Raw genomic sequence first — 19,667 nt, forward strand, 5'->3', positions numbered from 1 at the left:
ACGATGCTTCATGCCCGTTGAGCCGCAAAAGGGCAACACACAGGTCGAGTGTGCTTCGGATTTGCCTCGTATGCTGCTGGCACGTCAAGCCCTGCTTCCTCGCAATCGATTCTCTGATTAAAACACCATAAATAGTACCATATGCCGTCGGCTTTTGCTCTTAACTGATTTTCTGGTTATCCTGCTTTTTCTGTTTCCTAGAATCAGCAGGGTATAAAGCTGATTATGGAGCTTGTCTGCGTATTAGCGTCTCAACTCCTCTGGGTTTCCTAAAGCAGTATTCCTGCCTGCAGATAGGCGAGTTTTAGCGAATAATCAGAAAACCAGCCTCTGCGCTGATTTTCTGCTTATTTCGACTGTGTTTTTAAGAACCTCGATGCCTAAGCGTCGAGAGGGGATAGGAAAACAGCCTATCGCTATCTATACAGCTGCCTCTATACCCTAGGTACGCTATCTCGGCAGGACAGAGGTATCGTAAAACTGCCTCTCGAGAGACAGAGAGGAAGAGGCAAAAACCAAAAGCGGCGGCAGGCTGCGTATTTGTGTTCTTCGAAGGCGCTAAGTACTGCAGTCCACTTATTCTCAAACTGATTTTTACCAGGGCAATATGCACGTCTCGACTCCACTAATCGATTGCGAGGAAGCAGGGCCTCAAAGAGAGAGCACCTGTCAGTCTCACTGGGATAGCACCAGCTCCTGAGCATCCATTACACGGGAGCCAGAAAAGTTGCCAGGAACGGTGAGAAACTGCACCACAGCTGATCATCCAATTGGGTACATCGTCCCTTTTCATATGCTATGCGACCTATCAATTCGGTGAAGCCGCGCAGACACCACCCTGAGCAAATCATGTGTTGGTCAGCAGAGGCAGTCTTATCCCCAGATCCAATGCCGTCTGCTAGACGACAACGCCCATAGCAGCCTGATATCTCTCAAAAAGACCCGTGCCGTTGCTGTCCGTGTGCACGTCCACAGTCTTAGCAATCTCTTCAACACCCACTTCGCTTGCCTCTTCAGCAAGAATGCGGCCCATCTCTATCATCGAGACCCTCTCTTCCAATGTGAGCTTTCGATCCGCATTGTTCATCGCCTCCAAGCCCGACCTCAGTCTCCGCATAATCGATTTGCCTCCATGTGAGTTTTTCCGCCCAAGGTTCATGGTGACGACCGATGCGAAATCGCTGTACACTGCGCCTCCCGACTCCCAGCCTTGTACACCACTGCCATGTTCTGGGAAACGGCGAAGAACGTCGACGAGTTCGTCGTAGTCTTCCTCGATCACTGCCGCTGGACCGATGGATGAGATCAGCACGTCGTGAGCCTCATCAAACAGGCCGGCAATCAGGAGATAACGAGCTTGCACGGCGGGATTCTTGAGTTCTGCTTTGGCGTGTAGAGCTTTTGCTTTAAACAGCAAGTTCTCCGGAATCTTGAGATATGTTGTGAGCTGATCGAACACGTTGTTCTCGGTCATTTCATCGCCAGTTGAAGGATCAGGAATTTTGCCACCGTTGCGCATGATGACCTCCTTGACCATGGACTCTCTCTTGCTGGCATCGGTGAGGTGAAGTAGCACCCAGATCGCGGTGACGAATTTGTTGGCGTATTCGAGCTCAGCGGCAAAATCGCGAGTGATTCTGTCAAGGATCGCATGATCGATGTAGTCGGCTCGACCTTTTGCGTAGAGGATGATGGCAAGCTGCCACGCCAGTCGAGAGTCTGCAGGTGAGCCTGAGACCGTGTGGGGATCGAAGAGAGACGCAAGATCTGCAGGGTAGGCACGTGTGGTGGAGAAGAGGCGAAACAGTCCGAACAGAGTGTCCTCCCGGCCAGCGACCGAAGTCTCGGATGCGCCCTGATCGGTCCAGAAGGGCGTCGGGAGAGTCAGTTCGCGGCCGTTGTCAACATCATGGGCGTATGCTTTCACGACTTGTTCCAGCGTGTCGTGGCCTCCAAAGAAAAGGCGCAAGGCAAAGCTCTGGGTCCAGTTAAGCTCGAAGCGCTCAGAGATGCTGAGTTCTTTCACCCGATCCTCCTTGGCACCATTCTTGCCGGCCACGGTGCAGACTTCTCCTGCCAGAATTGAGTACAAGGTCCTGACAGCATCGGACATCTCGCTCCAGTCATTACGATTCCTCCAGATCTCAATTTGCTTCTTGATAAGGTCTCGGCTGTTTTCCGATCCAGGGAGTTGGGCAATCAACGCAGCCAGTCGGAAATTTCTGCCCTTGGCCAAAACTTCGGACGCAGCAGTATGGTCGCCGCGAGTCAACAGATAGAGTGCTTTCTCCTCTGCCGATTTAGCTGCTGCGGCACTTTCGGTGCTGGTGGCTTCAACGATGCCCGCCCAAAACTCTTGCACCGCGTCTTTGCGCAGTCTGGGCTCGAATGTAAGGATCTGCTCGTCTGACATTCCATTCACAAGGTGTCCCGCACTGGTACGGATCGACTCAAACAAGAGAGCTGAGAGACGCCAGACAACCGACTCCACGTCTGACGATTTTTCCGCAAGTTGTGCAAAATCCACGTGTACCGAGTCAGGCCGGGCAACAGGGAAGCCGTCGACGAGCTCAGTGATCGTCAGCTGCTTTTGCAGTGACAGTGTTTCCATATTGAGGTCGGCATTTGGCGCGAATCGAGCGAAGCGTATCTCTGTTCGTTCGCCGACCAGGGAACGCATTGCGGGTTCAAGCGGCCCACCGACCTCGGGGGCGGAGCCTGGGACAGCGTAGATGAGCGTGCCATTGTTGGCAAAATGGGGTTTCATACTGTCGTGGAAGGCGGCATCGTTTTCATCGAGTTCGTGGCCGGCGGAGTGGCGAGGTTTCTTCGGGTAAGGGTTCTATTGAACAAATTTTCAGCTACCTACTATACAACACATGATAGACGATCACAGCAACCTTGTGCCGAGAACGCAGCGAGGTGGGACGCCGAAGGGGAATGACGTGCTCGCGAATGTTCCAAAGTGCAGGGGTGTGGAAGTCGTGAGTTTTGGGGAAGGGGATTAGTGTTTGGGATCGATCATACCTCAAAACCCTTGACACCAGTCGCACCTCTTGTAGTCGTCTTCTCCTGCGCCCAGAGCGAGTTCATAAGATCCATGCTCGTCTTGAACGCCTGACTCTTGCCAAGGTCCTGCTTGCCTCCAAGTACGTTGCTGAAGCCAGTCTTCTTCGCACTCTTCTGAGCAAGGTAACTTTGACCAAGTGCACTCTGTCCAAGCATACTTCGCTTGAATGGACTATCTGCAAAGTCGTGTCCATCGTCGCGCAGCAGATTGCGCTGCACATCCTTTAACGCCTGTCGGTCGCGCTTGCGGGGGCTCATTGTTCGTTGAAGGTGCTCTTCCCACGTATCGTTGGCGAACTTGTCTGGACTGGCGAACGTCCGCGTAATGGGCGCTGTCGGCTTCAAGATCGATCGCAGCAGCTTAGGCTCTTCGGCATTGAAAGATCCTGGGAGCTGTTGTTCGGGCTCGGAATCCAACTCGGCCTGCGCATTTTCAGCAAAGTCGTCTGCGCCAGCAGTGTCAAGAGCCATACTGGAACTGTAGCGCTCAATCGCGGCAGGTGAAGGCGCCTGCACGGCACCACCTTGTGCCGCGAACAGATCTTCGTCCACGTCCTGTTCACCCAAGCCTCCTGACATATTGAAGTCATGCATGTTTCCCGCCGCATTTCTCTCGTCATAGTCATAGCTCATGTGCCTGCTAGCCTCTTCTTCGAACCCGCCGGGAATATGAGAGCTCCGCATGCTGGACTTCGATCGGTTCAATTTGAACTCAAATGTGTCGTCAACTTCCCCATTGTTGCCCGACTCGAAGCTTTGCAGCGTGTCGTCCTGCGAGTCGCGCGGCAATGTGGCTGGCGGATCGCTCAGCGCGCTAGAATCTTGCTGCACATCTTCCATGGCCTCGGTATCCTCGTCTTCGTCATCGTCCAGTCCATAGGTGGTGAAGTGATCAACGTCGAAGATCCAGGTGCCTGTGTCAGCATCGTAGTTCACGAATTTGGTGCCCTCCACGTTACGGAATCGCTTAACGTGCTTCTCGTATGCTGGTCCAGATTTCGCCAATACGGCTTTCTTTCCTCCATGACTGCGCGGCCAAGAGTTCTCGAGATAGATTCTGCTGGGCACATTCAGTGCCTGGCCGCGCGCAGGCTTCTCGGATTCTTTGGGGTACACCGTCGCGGATCGGACCTTCAAACGCACAATGGCCTTTGGATCATCACCTTCCTGTTCGTCGATGTCATTTGGATCGAACAGTTTGTCCAGGTCAACATTGGTAAGATCGATTCCTTTGCCGTTATTTCGAAACTCGATCTTGCCGATGCCCTCCCTCCCAACTGTGAAGGTCTTCAGCTTAGAAAGCTGGGTTCGGGACATGTTTTTCAGATCCTTGATACGCGGTTCAGTGAAGTAGTCACCGATGTGGATTCCCTGAAGAGGCGTCTTCTCTGTTGGTCTCTTGGTCGAAGGAGCAGACGCAGGACGATGGGGTTCGGTGTCCTCTGGGATGTCTGTAAGCGACTTTGCGCCATTGACCTGCTCCATCTCCGGTGCACTGTTCGTCTTGGCCTGCGATCGCGTTACACGAGGCGACTCCTCGTCGTCTTCGGTCTCAGTGCGCACAAGTGCGTTGCCAGCATTAGGAGTGACTTCAGTCTGTCTTGCACCCGTAGCAGCTGAGTTGTCGAAGCTGACCTTCTTCGCCAATCCCGGACTCTGCTGATCTCCAACGGACTCTATTCGCTGGAGATTGCTACTTGTCGGTGGAGAGAAGAGGTCAGTGCGCAAGTTGCGGTCGATGGTGAGTTTACGCATGCTGCCAGAGTTGAGGTAGCGGCTAGAGGCACTGCCAGGTGCCGGACGGAGTAGACTGTCTCCTTCTCGAGAAGGTGTATCGCCACGAAGGTTATTCATGGACATACTCTTCGCGAGTCTGCTTGTCAGTGCACTGCCCAGACTGCCAGTCGGCTTCAGCAGACTACTGGCCTGCGGCGTGAGGTTGACGGAGTATGCGGAGCCTGGAGTACCGTACGTCGAGTAAGAGAAGCCGTAGCCCCCGGTGCGGCCCATTGTGCTTGCCCTGGGCGTGTACATAGGGGAGTTAAGCCGGCTGCTGGACAAAAGACTTGGAGTCTTGGCCGGTGTTGGACGTGCGCCTGTCAGCGGAGTGGCCAATGGCCCGACAGGGGCGGAAGACTGTCCCAGTGAACTGAACAATTGATCGTTGCCGTACGGGGAGAGAGTCAAGCTCGCATGGAGCTGATTCTGTTGGTTGGGGTTCGCGCTTTGGCCGAGGCTCCCGAACAGCGAGTTGTTGTTGGCGTTGCTCTGCTGGTTCGTAGAGCCGAAGAGACTACTGCCCCCAGTGGCCTGCTGGTTGTTGTTGTTCGCCATACCACCTCCGAAAAGACTGTTTCCGGAGTTGTTATTCCCTCCTCCAAAGAGACTGCCAGCTGGCTTGTTGTTGTTATTGCCAAACAGCGAGTTGCCTCCTGCATTGTTGTTGTTTGAGGCACCAAATAAGCCACCTCCAGCGTTGTTTGTGCTCGTGTTGTTGCCAAAAAGACCACCGCCAGCAGTATTGTTTGCTGGTGTGCTTCCGAACAGGCCACCTGTAGCTGGCTTGTTCTGGTTGTTGTTGCCGAACAGGCCGCCGCTTGTGTTGTTGTTGGTGTTGGACGATCCGAACAAGCCACCAGACTGCTGCTGCTGGTTGTTGTTGTTTGCGCCAAAAAGTCCACCGCCAGTGCCGGTGGCAGCGGTATTACTACCGAAAAGACCCCCAGCAGCGGGCTTTGCTTGATTGTTATTGCCGAAGAGGCCGCCAGTATTAGTGCTGCCGCCGAAGGGATTGCTGCTCTGTTGCTGCTGCTGGTTGTTGTTGTTGCTTCCAAAGAGGCCACCACCAGTATTGGTATTGGTATTAGTGTTGCTGCCAAACAAGCCTCCACCCGTGGTGGTGTTGGTGGTGGATCCAAACCCGCCAGTATTGGTGGCAGTCTGTCCGAACCCACCAAACGCCGGCTTTGCCGCAGCGGTATTGTTCGCGCCAAACAGGCCGCCGGCGCTGGAAGTGTTGTTAGCGCCAAATCCAGTGGTAGTCGATGTGTTGTTGTTGTTGGCGCCAAATAGACCGCCACCAGAGGTGTTGTTGTTCGTGCTGCCGAATCCACCAGTTGGGGCAGTTGTGGTGCTCCCAAAAAGCCCACCCGCAGGCTTATTCTGGGATCCAAAGAGTCCTCCTGCCGTATTGCTGGCACCGAAGCTTGTGTTGGCCGTACTGTTATTGTTGTTGTTCGCACCGAATCCACCGAATCCGGTCGAAGCGTTGTTGGCAGTCGAGGTATTGCCGCCAAACAGTGAAGATCCGCTAGTCTGCGCAGTATTGTTGTTGCCCCCGAACAAGCTGCCACCAAAGCCAGTGCTTGTGCCAAAGCTGCCTGCTTGGCCGTTGCTGTTGCCGTACCGCCTTCCTTGTAGATAGTCCTCGACCCTCAGTTCTTCGAAGCTCTTGTTCTGGTAAGGCTGCTGGAAAGTGATCGATTGGAAGTGCGAAGTCTGACTTGTGGCTGTATCTTTCTCTTGGAAAGCTTGGAATGGTGTGCCGGCAGTTCCGTTGTTGGTTTGTGCAGTAGTTGTGCTCGCACCAAAACCACCAAATCCACCTGTGCTGTTGTTCGTCGCACCAAAGCCCCCTGAGCCTGATGCCGCGCCGCCAAAAGCCGAGGTCGTGTTGTTGTTATTTGCACCAAAGCCGGTGCTCGCGGTGTTGTTATTACCTCCGAATATAGAGCCAGTATTGGTCGAGCCGAAGCCACCTGCTGGTTTGTTGGCTCCAAATAGACCTATAATCCTGTTAGTCTCCGGGGTCTTCGCAGCTCGCTGGCAGCGATTCTGCAGGCCTCGAGTCGTCGTTTGTTCAAGGATCTTCTTACCTCCGCCAGAGCTGTTGTTAGCCCCAAATCCAGTGCTGGCAGTGTTGGTAGCGCCAAAGCCAGTGCCTCCACTGCCAAAGCCTCCGCCGGTGCTCGTGTTGTTACCAAACAAGCCGCCGCCTGAGGTGTTGGTATTTGTACTGCCGAAGCCTGTAGTCGGGGACTTAGCATTCGCCGCCGTTTTAGTATCTTGAGACTGCAACCCACCTCCACCACTTCCGAAACCACCAGCAGTAGCTGTGTTGGCGCCAAAAAGACCGCCTGAGGATGTGGTCTGTGTCGAGCCAAAACCGCCTGTGTTCGTGCTACCAAAGCCACCTCCGCCGCCGAAGGTGGAACTGGTGTTGCCAAAGCCACCGAAAGACATGGCCGCGGTCTCGTGGCAACTCAGACGATCTGGTAAATGCGCTCGCGCGCGGCAGCCGTGGTTCGAGGCGCTCTATGCGAGGGTCGAGTGGCTGGGGAAACGAGGATGAATCTGGCGGTGCGTTTGAAGTTAGTCGAGGACGGGCGAGTCGAGCAACGGGCGATCGAAGTCTGCCGCTGTTGCGCAATTGTCGCTGCTGACAATGGCAAATTCGATGGCACGGAGGGACGCTGAGAGGCGCGGGTTTTTCGTGATGGTGCGGCGTACCTGATGCGAATGTCGAGCGGAGAATTAATCGTCACGCGCCATGCGACGGAGGGAACAAATGTCAATGAGAGGCGGCGCCGAAATGGCAGGTGCTGGACAGAGAAGAGCGCGACTGTGGTGGTGTGCAGGAGCAGCAGAGGTAACGCGCGCTGTCTTCTCTCAGCCAAGAGGAAGCTTGGGACCCACTCGCGCTTTGCCGAAAGTGTGTTGCACAGACAGACTTCACTTGATGCACGAGACACACAACCATTCACACCAAACATGCACGTGAAATTTCAGAGAGGGACGCTGCAAGGTACTGGGCTTGGTCGAGGTCGAAATATTGGAGGCAGTGGTAGAGCTGCATCGCACAGCGAACAGGAACGGTCTACATATATTCTGGTGTTAGGCAGACAGTCAGGCAGCAATGAGACAGCTGCCTAGCTGCCTGCTGGGACGGCGCAAGCACACAAGCAGTAGCAGAGACACCGCTTGTCGCATGCACTTCTCCCACAAATGATTCACATGGTGAGCCGCGTCTATGTGCGAGATCTAACGCAGTCACCGACAACACGATCCACGCATCAGGACTGTACAATCCGCAGTTCTCGCGCCAAGAATCGAGAGTCGAGTGACGACGTGATTCCGAGCGCGCGGGAGCGAGCCGTTCTGGTCTCTTGTGCCCTTGCCACGACGTACATGTACTTGCTGCTGTCTCACGGCCTCTTCTCCCAACACTCTTTCATCACTACCCTCCTCCCCGTGCCTTGCGCACGCATAGCGTTTCCGCTTCCTTTTGGCATCTTTGCGTCGTTATTGTCTACTGTTTGCTGTGATTCTGGTTTCACCACCGTGTTCAGGCGGCGATCCGCCGGAGCAGTCACCATGGCCTTTCAATCTACCCCGATGCGTCTCCACCACATGGCCACCTCCGCCCGCACGACGCCCTCCATCATGGCGGCCGCGCTGAGATCGCCAGCGGGTCGTAATGCGGCGGCGCGATCGCAGAGGACAATGTCGTCCAGCAACCGCACCGGTCAACTCATACCCTCCTCTGTCTCCCGATCCCTCTTCACGGCCTCGAGATATCGACCAGCGACCTCTCACACCGTCTCAACGACCAGCTTTGTTGGCTTCAACCAGCAGCGCACCTTGTTTGGCAGCAGCTGGGGCTCGCAGACGAGTCAGAACCATCTTGCACATTTGGAGCAGATGGCTAACAGTCAACCCAATTCCGCTGCTGCTCAGAATGCTTTCTATCAGGCTCTTCTCCGTGCCAACATGCCAGAAATCCTCGTCGAACGTCATAATACTGGAAGATATGCTTCGAATGCAGCAACAGAAGTCGCGTACAACAAGGCATTGCAAACATTGGGCGCAGCTTCGGTTGGACAAGGCGGTGTTGCGGGCGCGTTCGGCGCGCATTCGGCAAATGGACAGAATGGCACTACAAGCAGTGAACAATTGCAGGCGGTTGGACAGGCTGTGTCTGCGAAGTTCAAGGGAGGAAATGCTTCACTCTCGATGAAAGGATCTGGAGGACGAGCTGAGCCGCTCTATGTCGTCGTAGACGAAAGCCTCGGCAGCCAGATCTTCAAATGGGTCAAGTTCTTGCTGGTCTTCGGGTTCGTCGCGTACTGCTCTCTGGTCTTCTTCACGCTCGTTGTCGAAGCGACGGGTGTACTCAAGAAAGTTGGCGGAGCAAGGGACACGCAAGCTAAGCCAGAGCTACAGAAGACTCGTTTCGACGATGTTCATGGCTGTGAAGAGGCAAAGGAAGAGCTGCAAGAGCTGGTCGAATTCTTGAAGGCCCCCGAATCATTCGCTACCCTCGGTGGTAAACTGCCAAAGGGTGTTTTACTCGTTGGTCCCCCCGGTACCGGAAAGACGCTCCTGGCTCGCGCTGTGGCAGGGGAGGCTCAAGTTCCCTTCTTCTACATGTCTGGATCCGAATTCGATGAGGTCTACGTCGGTGTTGGTGCTAAGCGTGTTCGTGACCTCTTCACTGCCGCTCGGTCAAAAAGCCCTGCCATCATCTTCATCGATGAGCTTGATGCGATAGGCAGTAAGCGTCATGAGCGTGATGCCGCTTACGCTAAGCAAACCCTCAACCAGCTTCTGACTGAACTGGATGGATTTGATCAGACTTCTGGCGTGATCATTATTGGCGCAACCAATTTCCCTCAATCCCTCGATAAGGCCCTTACTCGCCCTGGACGCTTCGATCGAAACGTTGTTGTTCCTCTGCCAGACGTGCGTGGTCGAATCGCCATCCTCAAGCATCACTTGAAGAATATCAAGACTGACGGATCTGTCGATCCGGCCGAAGTTGCAAGAGGATGTCCTGGCTTTTCTGGCGCTGAACTTGAGAATGTTGTGAATCAGGCCGCTGTTCGCGCTTCTAAGCTGAAACAGTCTAAGGTGAGCATTGCAGATCTTGTCTGGGCCAAGGACAAAATTCTCATGGGTGCGGAACGTCGCTCTGCCGTTATTCAAGAAAAGGACAAGCTCATGACCGCATACCACGAGGGTGGGCACGCACTGGTTTGTATGCTCACGCAAGCTGCCGTTCCGCTCTACAAAGCCACGATCATGCCACGTGGCAATGCTCTTGGTGTCACGTTCATGTTGCCAGAGTTGGACAAGGTCAGCGAATCGAAGAAGGACTTGCTCGCTCGAATCGATGTCGCCATGGGAGGGAAGGTTGCAGAAGAGATCATCTATGGTCCCGAAAATGTAACGACTGGTGCATCGAGCGACATCACCGGAGCCACCAACATCGCGAAACACATGGTCATGCGCGCTGGCATGAGCGAGGTTCTGGGCAACGTAGACCTCACCGAAGACTACGCAGAGCTGTCAAGCGAGACGAAACAGCAGATCGAGCATGAAGTGCGGCGCATCGTCGAGGAAGGCCGACAGCGTGCCCACAAGCTTTTGACGGAAAACCGAGAAGGTCTCGATCGTTTAGCCAAGGCATTGCTGGAGTACGAGACGCTTGATCGAGATGAAATTGAAAGGGTAGTCCGAGGCGAGAAGCTTACGGGAAAGATCAAGGTCGAATTCAATACGCCAGTGAAGTCTCCGGAAGGCAAAGGCACGACACCGGACATTGGACTCGGGCCTATACATCCTCCCGCGCCGGAAGGTGGCGAGGGAGGGCTAGGCGCGCCCCCTGTTGTCGGCGGTGGCGGTGCTGGGAGACCCTAGTATGAAGGGTGAAGAATCATTGATGGTATCCAAATGGTGAAGGAACAAAAAGACTCAGTCAAGCGATGTTATCGCCTAGGACCACGTGAGCAGTATCGCTGCTTACAGGGCATGCCGCTGCCGATCGCTCCGCCACGCACGTTCAGCAATCACCAGTGTGATCAATATGTGCGACGGGCATGCCGAAACTCTCATTGAAGCGCGAGAACAGCTGCTCTCTTGAGATCGAATCATTAGGTGGCACAGCGACAGCGAGGAAGCAAGCGAGCATTTGTACATTTAGTCTTACGAATGAAACCAACTATGTTTACTTTGTGCAGTCATTCTCTTACCCACTGCAGCTTGAGTATGTATGCACATGACAACGCTTCTTTATGAATAGCAATCCGACGCCGCTCATGGAATCGCCGGTCCGTAGCGGACGGCTTGGAGGCCCCGTGATCACATGCGAACTACCGACCAGTCGGTCGCTATTCCTTCATCTGCAAGGTAGGCGTCACCTCAGTCTTACGTTTACTTATTCCTTTCATCAATTTGATTTCCGGATATTCGATAACGAACAGAACGAGGCAAACGTGCAGAGCGTTCTGAGCAAGTGAAGCCGATCGTCGTCAGAGACCACTTTCAGAGATACCGAGGCACGATTTCTAGGCTGGACCGACATACACTTCAACTGAAGCTCTTGCACATTTCTCACACCCTGCCTCTTTCTCCGAAACTACCACACGAGGAAAATAAGGATCACCAAAAATGCACGTCAAAGGCCGTACATTCATCATCACAGGCGGCGCATCCGGCCTCGGTCTCGCCACCGCAGAAGACCTGACAAAACATGGCGCCAACGTAGCAATCCTCGACATGAACCCCGAATCCGGCAACACCGTCGTCCAGAAACTAGGACAAAAGCTCGCAAAATTCTTCGAAGTGGATGTCACAGATTCGGATTCTCTTAAATCAGCCATCGACGGCGCAGCAGATTGGGCCAAATCTTCTGGTAAACCTCTCGGAGGACTGGTTCCTGCTGCGGGCGTTGGACTCCCTGGGAAGCTTCTCGATAAGGACTTGAATCCGATTGAGATGAGCAAGATTGATTTCGTGATTGATATCAATCTGCGAGGAGTGTTGAATACGATTCGATTGACGCTTCCGCATTTGGCGAGGAACGAACCTTTGGCTCAGGATGGTGAGAGGGGTGTGATTGTGATGGTCTCTTCGTCTTCGGCTTTTGAGGGCCAAGTCGGACAGTTGTCGTATGCTGCTACGAAGGGAGCGATCCGCAGTATGACGCTGGTTTTGGCGAGAGATTTGGCTGGGAATGGAATTCGGGCACTTTCGATCGCGCCGTCCTTGTTTGAGACGAATATGTCGAAGCAGCTTCCGGACAAGGTGCAGACTGCGCTGAAGAGGCAGGCCGAGTATCCTAAGAGATTGGGTAAGGCTGAGGAGTTTGCCATGTTTGTCCGGCAGTGCATTGAGAACTCGTACATGAATGGCGAGTGTTATCGATTGGATGCGGCGACGAGGATGAGCGCTAGAATGTAATTGTAACTGGAAGACATGGTCAAAGTTCCTTTGCGCCATATGTAAATCAGGCCAACAGTATGAGCAATAGGTTTTCAGTAGTCTTCTACGCGATCAAACTCAACGACATCATCGAGCACCCGAGGATGGCGACCTGAGTAAATTTCCATTCTTTGGACAGCTCAAGCCTGCATGGCAGAAGTTGCGCTTTATTGACTGTGTCTGGGTATCTCATGACAGCAAAACAATCTTTCTCTATCGCTTGCGTTGCCGCACCTTGAATTTTGTGCCGCTCTTGTTCACACCTCCAGCTGTGCCGTTCATCTTGGCACGTTGTTGCTCTACACCATCAAGAGCCGCACTCAGCTTCTCCTCCTGTTCTTCAAGCGCTTCGAGCCTTTTCCGATTGACTTCTATCGCATGTCTCTTCCGCCGCCGTAGTCTCTTCTCTTCCGGCGTGAGTTTCTCCTCCGCTTCGCTGACTGCATCGTCCTCTTCTCCGTCGCTGTCGAAACCGTCCAGATCCATGTCTATGTCGTCCGCGTCCACTTGCTGGCCACCAACTGGTCTTGCCGTCGCATTCTCGTCCTCATCATCACCAAACACAATTCGTCCATTACTAGGCTGCGCTGCGACACCAGTCTCAGCCAGCACCAGCTCCTCCTGTACCCTCTTCTTCTGATTCCTTGTCCTTTGCAGCTGTGTCCTCAGATATCCTGCGTCTTGAGTTTTCATCAACCGCACGACATCCACATCCATCGCTCCCACTGCGCCTCCATTGTTCGCCTCTCCTCTTTTACTGATCCGAATCCCTCCTTTCGACGCGTTATTCACCATAGAAAAGTAAAACTCATCCTCGTTGCGTTCGGCAGCTTTGCTCTGCAATGCTTTGATCTTTTTCGTCTTGGTCTTGTGGTCTGCGGCGCGCAATTTGTAGTCTTTGCGCTTCTCAAGGAGACCCCATTTTGCTCGCTCGGTGGGTTGTGCGCGCTCGCGATGGTTTCGTCGCTGAACTGCGTTGCGTAATGAGGACATTGTGGCGTTGTGTGGTGAGATTGTAATGTACAGAGAAAGAGAGGTCCGACTTTTGAGAAATCTAGAGTAGGAATTAAGGTTTGGGTCGTGCATGCTAAATCCGAGCGCTTATCGCCGGAGATTCAGAAGTTTGACCTCATGTCCAGAATTCAAACTCGACATCAACATAACAAAACATCATGGCATCAAATCTAGTGCTACCAGGCACAGCACTTGGTGCAACTGAGCAGAATGGCATTGGAACTGGAACACATATTCACGGTCAAGATCTATGCGCTTCGATTGCTGGACCTGTAAACTCTTCTAAATCAACAAAACCACCAACGACGTCCGTCCGGCGCACAACAGGCTCCCTTCTTCCAGAGGTCGGAAGTGTGATTCTTGGTAGAATCACACGAACAAATGCTCGACAAGCGAATGTTGCGATTCTTGCCCTCGGCGGCAATGGAGAACACAACGTCTCCTCTGATCCTTTCCCAGCGCTGATTAGACAACAAGACATCCGAGCCACGGAAATTGACAAAGTCAAAGTCGCAGAGAGCTTTCGAGTTGGTGATATTGTGCGAGCTGTGGTCATAAGCCTTGGCGATGAGAGAAGTTACTATTTGAGCACGGCGAGGAATGAGTTTGGTGTCGTGTTGGCAACCAGCGAATGGGGTAATGCGATGTATCCCGTGTCGTGGAGGGAGTTCGAGGATCCGGAGGTGGGTGTCAGAGAGGTACGAAAAGTGGCCAAGCCTGTCTGAAGCAGCTGTTGTGTATTGCTTGAGGACATGCCGAATGCGGAGGGAATTTTGAGCGGATACGCGTCGTCGGGTGGTTTTCTGCGAGATTCGATTGCTCGGTGCCTGGAGAGTGACTTCCTTCAAGACAAAGCTCGCAGCATCGCCTCTCTCGCAGCTTCGATGCAGTGCAACACCATTGGAGCCAGTTTCTCGTACTCCGACCAATTTGCCATGCATGCCTGATATGCGGTCTCGATCTGCTCCTCTGATGCGTCTCTCGCCAGACCCAAGAACTCCCACGGCTCATCTTTCCCTTGACCCTCCTTGGCACACCGTATGCATCTATTGAGAAGCTGTCGACCGATCGGCCGCTCGTCCTCAAGTATCTCTTTCGCCCGCGACAGGGCTATCAGTGATCGATGACCGTATGAGGTTGGGTCGTCCGATTCGATGTCCACGAAGAGGAACCTGTTCGTGTACGCTTGGTTGATCTGATCGCTGGTGGCATTGAGTCCTAGGCCAAGGATCGAGTACGGCGTGGTCTTGTCAAGCTTGCTGAAATCAATATTCATGACTGCTGCGTTGTTTTCTTGCTCGACTTCGGGCGCAGCTGTAAATGTCCTGCCACCACAAAGCACGCAAGGACAACCATTGCTATGGCCAAATTCTAGCCAGTGCTGGAAGTGTGTCAAAGCTTTTGGCAAAGAATCGAATCGTTTGCCAGAGGGGTGGCCATAAAGATCTAGATACCGTTAGAAGCCTCCTCGACACAAAGGACATGGACTCGAGAACTTACAACGATCAACGTGTCGTCTTCCGTCCGGGTACTGTCGAGTCCTCTCCCAGCCGGAGTAGCCAATGGGCAGCTGGTTCAGCTTGAAAGTGGTATCTTCTCGAGTCCCTCCAGCATGTTTGAACCACAACATAGCAAGATGGTGTCGGTAATGATTGTCATCTCTGTGCAGAGACTGATTCGTCGGCAGAACATGGACACCGTCGCTGGCCCCCCAAACCGGGACAATTACTTCGGACCCAGACATGATGAGTGTTGCCGTACTGCACGAGGTCTACCTTATCGTTTAGTTGTCGAAGCACTTTGTCGAAGCAGTGGGAATGTTGTCGGTCAAGCGAAGGTACAGCTGCACGAGAATATACCATCCTCGAGAAGGAAAGTGAATGCCTCGAACAGGTGAATGGCGGGCATGATTGGTATAGAATTTCACAAAGCACATGAAAAATAGTGAATATATAGAAAATAGGTGAATAATGAGCATGTTCAGTGTAGAAATTCATAACACATCTGAAGGTCTCAAGCATGTGAAAATGATGGGTTCTGAGCAGGCATGGACATCGAATGCAAACATGGCTTCTTCCCAAACTAGATAACTGTGGTGCTACGTTTGCTGGGAAGGCCTGGGTCAAGGAAGGTTACAGAATGTCTGAGACCCACAGTTTGCACTTGTCGTGCTTCGGAATCGTTCAAGTAGCTGCTTTCTAGAGTCTTCGTGCATCTACAACATTTTCCATATGACCCTGTCGCCTGGCGTATGTCCTGACCACTGTCTCGAGCCGGGCTCTTCTTCGATAGATGAGCAAATGTTGGCCTGACAACTAGTTGCAAAATATCTTCACGGAGGCAGTGCTCAGGACGCGCCGTCCAAGTCCATGCGACACACGCTATGAGTTTAGGGCAGCTTGATAAGGAGCACACCCCATCTGAGTACACGAACGTGATGGAAAAGGAAGAAGACAGTGAACATTTCATCGTATGACATTCAGCTCGTACAATACTACAAGTACAAATTCCGATGCTAAGAGCCATACATATCATCATGAGCTCCTTAAGGGGTATCGTCAGTAACACCACGCCATTGCACCGCAGCGCAGTCAACGTGAAAGCATCGGTGTAATGGCATCGGAAAGAGCAGCGCACGGCAGCGTGGCCACGTCTCTAGTGGGGTCGTAAGGAAGAGGAGTAGTGCAGTGAAGCACTCCCCTCCATCAGCGCGCCATAGCCATCATTGGTGGAGCCATGCGTTGCATGGGCTTGCCCTGGTAGACAGAGTGGCCTTTCTAAGCCTTCTCCTCGCCAGCTGGCTCAGCGTTCTCCACGCCGTTGGCCTGGCCTGCCTCCTCGCCTTGCTGCTGGGCGTGGGTCTTGAGGTACTCATCGTAGACGTTGAGAGCCTCCTGGACCTTCTCGCGGAGAGCGTCGTCGTTGGTGGTCAGACCAAGGAGCTCCTCGTTGTCCATCTCGAGAAGCATACCGGTGATCTTGCCGGCAAGCTCTGGCTGCTGAGCCTGAATCTTGGGGTACAGAGCCTCACCCAGCATCTGCTTCTGCTGGGCTGGTGGTGCTTGCTGGAGGGTGGCAATGTCGAGGCCTGGTGCACCAGGACCACGGTTTTGAGCACGGCCGCGCTGCTCTTGCTGGCCGCCCATTGGACCTCCACGCTGAGATGGACCGCCGCGGCCGAAGCCTTGACCGGCTGGCATCTGTGGTGGCATACCGGGCATTCCAGGCATCATTGGCATGCCAGGCATTGGGCCGCCACGACCACGACCGCCCATAGCAGCCTGTTGAGCAGCCTGCATGAGCTGAGCGTATGCAGCTGGGTTGCCGTAGCCTTGCGGAAGACCAGCCATCTGAGGAGGGAAGCCGTATGGCATCTGAGGCATCTGTGGAATGGCACCCGGGCCTCCACGACCACCTTGCTGAGGCATACCTGGGAAGCCGCCACGACCGCCCTGCTGAGGCATGCCCTGTGGGAATGGCATCTGGCCACGACCGCCGCCTGGGAGCATCATGGGCTGGCCGTTTGGTCCGAGGACGAACTGTGGCTGCATGAATGCTTGTGGTGGAATGCCACCGGCGGTGGCCTGTTGCTGCATGCGGACCTGGTTGCGAGCTTGGATACTAGCCTCAAGCTGGCTCTTGCGGACCTCCTTACGCTGCGCCAGAGCCACATAAAGCGGCTTGCCGTGGATCATCTTCTGGTTCAGCTCAGTGACAGCCTTGGTAGCCTCGTCAGGGTTGGAGAAGCAGACGAAGCCGAAGCCCTTGCTCTTGCCAAGCACCTTCTTCTCGCCACCAATAGTAACAGTGTCGAGCTTCTTGGTGATCTCCTCGGTGCCATCCTCCTTCTTGTCACCCTCCTCCTCGTCCTTCTTCTCCTCGCTGCTCTCGCCTTCCTCCTTCTTCTTCTCGTCGGCATTCTCGACCTGGTCGGCTGGAGTGGTGTCGCGCATGACCTTGGCAGAAGTGATGGATCCGTACGACTCGAAGATCTTGCGGAGTTCCTCGTCATCGATGTCATCGGCCAAGTTCTTGACGTACAGGTTGACGCCCATGTACTTGGCGCTCTTCTCCTGGCGCTGAGCCTCGTACTGCTTGCGCAGCTCCTCCTCGCGCTCGTGCTTCTTTTGCGCACGACCAACGTACAGCTTCTGGGTCTTGAAATCGCTGTCGTTCAGCTCTTCGACAGCCTTAGCAGCGTCCTCGTGACGGATGTAGTTCACGAAACCGAAACCGCGGACCTTGCCCTCTTGGTCACGAGCCAACGAAGCAGAGGTGATCTCGCCGTACTTCTCGAACAACTCGCGGAACTCGTCGTCGGTAGTCTCAGTGTCGATGTTCTTGACGTAAATGTTGGTGAAGTTGGCCTTCATCTCCTCGAACTTGCTCATGCGGTCCTTCTTCGGGATGTGGTGGCCGACGAAGACCTTCTTCTCGTTCAGCAACATGCCGTTGACGCTCTTGATCGCAGCGTTGGCGGCCTCAGCGGTCTCGTAGTGCACGAATCCGTAGCCGCGCGAGTTGCCCTGCTCGTCCTGAGCGACCTTGCAGGAGAGGATGTTGCCGAAAGCGGCGAAGGTATCGTGGAGGGCCTTGTTGTCGATAGCGGCATCCAAGTTCTTGATGAAAATGTTGCCGTGGCCGGTCTTGCGCAGAGCTGGGTCGCGCTGGGACCACATGATGCGGCATGGCTTGCCCTTGATCAGGGTGTAGTTCAGCTCCTCAAGCGCGCGCTCGCCATCAGCTCCGCTGTTGTAGTTGACATAGGCATATCCGAGTGAGCGGCGGGTGACGGCATCGCGGCAGACACGGATGGAGGCGACCTGACCGATGGAGGAGAACAGCTCGAAGAGCATGGCCTCGGTGACTGATGGGTCGAGCTCGCCCACGTAGAGCGAGGCGGAGTTCGGGTTGGCGGTTGGCGCGGCGGAGGATGGAGTCGCTTCGTTCTCGCCGGCGGCAGGCACTGCGGTGTTGACCTGAGTGCCGTTGGCGGCATCGGCTGGCGGGCTCGCGACCTGGCCAGCAGGCGAAGTCGAGTTCTGGACGTCAGACATGGCGGGCAGGACTGGCGATCTGCTGCGGGGTCAGAATGCGCAATGTAGAGCGGTGACGCGCGAGGACGTGGTTGTGGTGTAGAGGTGGGAGGAAGCAGTATTGTTCTCGACTCTATTGCCAGCGCAACAAAGAAAAATGGAAGCGAGCGGAAGAGGACGTACGATGGTTCTCGGCCGGGAGTCGACGGTGGGAGAATAGTGCGTGGTAAATGTACTCGGAGCGGTCAAGCGACTGGACGAGCGCGGTCCTGAAGAAGAGAATTCGCGGTCAGCCAAATTTCGTTGTTGCTGTGGCCTCGCGCACGCGCGAGCGATAAGCGTCGAAGCAAGCGGTGCGAGTGCGTACAGTTTTTGCCGACTGGGTGAGAGCCGGGACGGATTTTCTGGATTTTCTGATTTTTTTGGTCCTGATATCCGAGCGAAGAGTGCAGCGAAGATGCACACGGAGGGAGGTGTGCTGGAGTTGGGTGAGGGATGAAGAAGAGGAAGAAGCTGTGGCCGCGAATTCTCGGTCTCCTAGAAAAGTTCCTGCCAAAACCACACTTGGCGACCGCGCCGGAAGCGTCAACCGGCGGGCCGCGTCTCGCTTGTGAAAGCATAATGGACCGCACGAGACACGACGCACCCTGAGGCCACCCAAGCCCGTTGCGCTGTCGTCACTGGGCCACGAGGCCACCAGCAAACAGGTCCTCGGCAATCTACAAACATGCAGTCTCGGTCATGGTCAAGCGAGTCTGCTGCAAACTGCCTTCCTCGAATTGACAGACAGCAACAACGCTAACAAGACAGCAACTACCCGCACCATGGTCGACAGCAACAACGGAGTGACGGGAGCAGTGACGACTGTGACCGGCACGGTAAGCCATCCCACATGGCGGAACTCAGGGTTCTGACTCCCCTCATCGCCAGGTCGGAACCGTTGTCGGTGGTGTCAGTCGAACCGGTACGCGGTAGAGTCGAGCATATCCTCCGCAGCGGCCTCCAACTGATTCCGATGCACAGTCGGCGGCGTGGTCGGTGCTCTCGGGCGGGGCGTTGGCGACACAATCAATAACACCACAGGGACCAAAGCCGTTGGCGATGGTTTGCAAGGCATCACAAACGGTGTTGAAGATGGTGCGGCAAAAATTGCCAAAGGCGTCGAAGACGGCAGCAAGGGCAAGAAAGTGTTTTGATTTGCTCTCTGGTCACATGGCGGCTCTTCCTCATTTGTCAAGCTTGGTTGGGTCTATGCCCTCCCACTTGGTACCAGGAGTAGGACAATGT

At 54.4% G+C, this 19,667-nt stretch overlaps 8 protein-coding genes across 8 annotated transcripts; 4 read left to right on the forward strand and 4 right to left on the reverse strand.

Moving 5' to 3' along the window:
* Positions 1 to 898: 898 nt before the first annotated feature.
* RHO25_009478 (uncharacterized protein) lies at positions 899 to 7,311 on the reverse strand (the record flags this gene model as incomplete). Its single annotated transcript, XM_023601013.2, has 4 exons — positions 899 to 2,842; positions 3,028 to 6,854; positions 6,945 to 7,094; positions 7,152 to 7,311. The coding sequence occupies 4 exons, from the start codon at positions 7,309 to 7,311 to the stop codon at positions 899 to 901; spliced, it is 6,081 nt and encodes a 2,026-aa protein (XP_023453909.1).
* A 1,131-nt stretch (positions 7,312 to 8,442) lies between these two features.
* Positions 8,443 to 10,767, forward strand: RHO25_009479 (uncharacterized protein; the record flags this gene model as incomplete). The annotated part of the gene is made up of 1 exon (XM_023601014.2): positions 8,443 to 10,767. One exon carries the CDS (start codon positions 8,443 to 8,445, stop codon positions 10,765 to 10,767), a length of 2,325 nt encoding a protein of 774 aa, XP_023453912.2.
* A 750-nt stretch (positions 10,768 to 11,517) lies between these two features.
* RHO25_009480 (uncharacterized protein) lies at positions 11,518 to 12,309 on the forward strand (the record flags this gene model as incomplete). The annotated part of the gene is made up of 1 exon (XM_023601015.2): positions 11,518 to 12,309. One exon carries the CDS (start codon positions 11,518 to 11,520, stop codon positions 12,307 to 12,309), a length of 792 nt encoding a protein of 263 aa, XP_023453911.1.
* A 234-nt stretch (positions 12,310 to 12,543) lies between these two features.
* Positions 12,544 to 13,323, reverse strand: RHO25_009481 (uncharacterized protein; the record flags this gene model as incomplete). The annotated part of the gene is made up of 1 exon (XM_023601016.2): positions 12,544 to 13,323. The coding sequence occupies one exon, from the start codon at positions 13,321 to 13,323 to the stop codon at positions 12,544 to 12,546; it is 780 nt and encodes a 259-aa protein (XP_023453914.1).
* A 179-nt stretch (positions 13,324 to 13,502) lies between these two features.
* On the forward strand, positions 13,503 to 14,069 carry RHO25_009482 (uncharacterized protein; the record flags this gene model as incomplete). The annotated part of the gene is made up of 1 exon (XM_023601017.2): positions 13,503 to 14,069. The coding sequence occupies one exon, from the start codon at positions 13,503 to 13,505 to the stop codon at positions 14,067 to 14,069; it is 567 nt and encodes a 188-aa protein (XP_023453913.1).
* A 119-nt stretch (positions 14,070 to 14,188) lies between these two features.
* Positions 14,189 to 15,088, reverse strand: RHO25_009483 (uncharacterized protein; the record flags this gene model as incomplete). The annotated part of the gene is made up of 2 exons (XM_023601018.2): positions 14,189 to 14,790; positions 14,845 to 15,088. 2 exons carry the CDS (start codon positions 15,086 to 15,088, stop codon positions 14,189 to 14,191), a joined length of 846 nt encoding a protein of 281 aa, XP_023453906.1.
* A 1,033-nt stretch (positions 15,089 to 16,121) lies between these two features.
* On the reverse strand, positions 16,122 to 18,401 carry PAB1_2 (Protein phosphatase PP2A regulatory subunit B; the record flags this gene model as incomplete). The annotated part of the gene is made up of 1 exon (XM_023601019.2): positions 16,122 to 18,401. The coding sequence occupies one exon, from the start codon at positions 18,399 to 18,401 to the stop codon at positions 16,122 to 16,124; it is 2,280 nt and encodes a 759-aa protein (XP_023453905.1).
* Positions 18,402 to 19,204: 803 nt separating this feature from the next.
* RHO25_009485 (uncharacterized protein) lies at positions 19,205 to 19,576 on the forward strand (the record flags this gene model as incomplete). The annotated part of the gene is made up of 3 exons (XM_023601020.2): positions 19,205 to 19,258; positions 19,311 to 19,344; positions 19,404 to 19,576. 3 exons carry the CDS (start codon positions 19,205 to 19,207, stop codon positions 19,574 to 19,576), a joined length of 261 nt encoding a protein of 86 aa, XP_023453392.1.
* Positions 19,577 to 19,667: the final 91 nt, after the last annotated feature.

This window comes from Cercospora beticola, chromosome 6 (genome assembly GCF_033473495.1).
Source record: "Cercospora beticola chromosome 6, complete sequence".
Lineage (NCBI taxonomy): Eukaryota > Fungi > Ascomycota > Dothideomycetes > Mycosphaerellales > Mycosphaerellaceae > Cercospora > Cercospora beticola.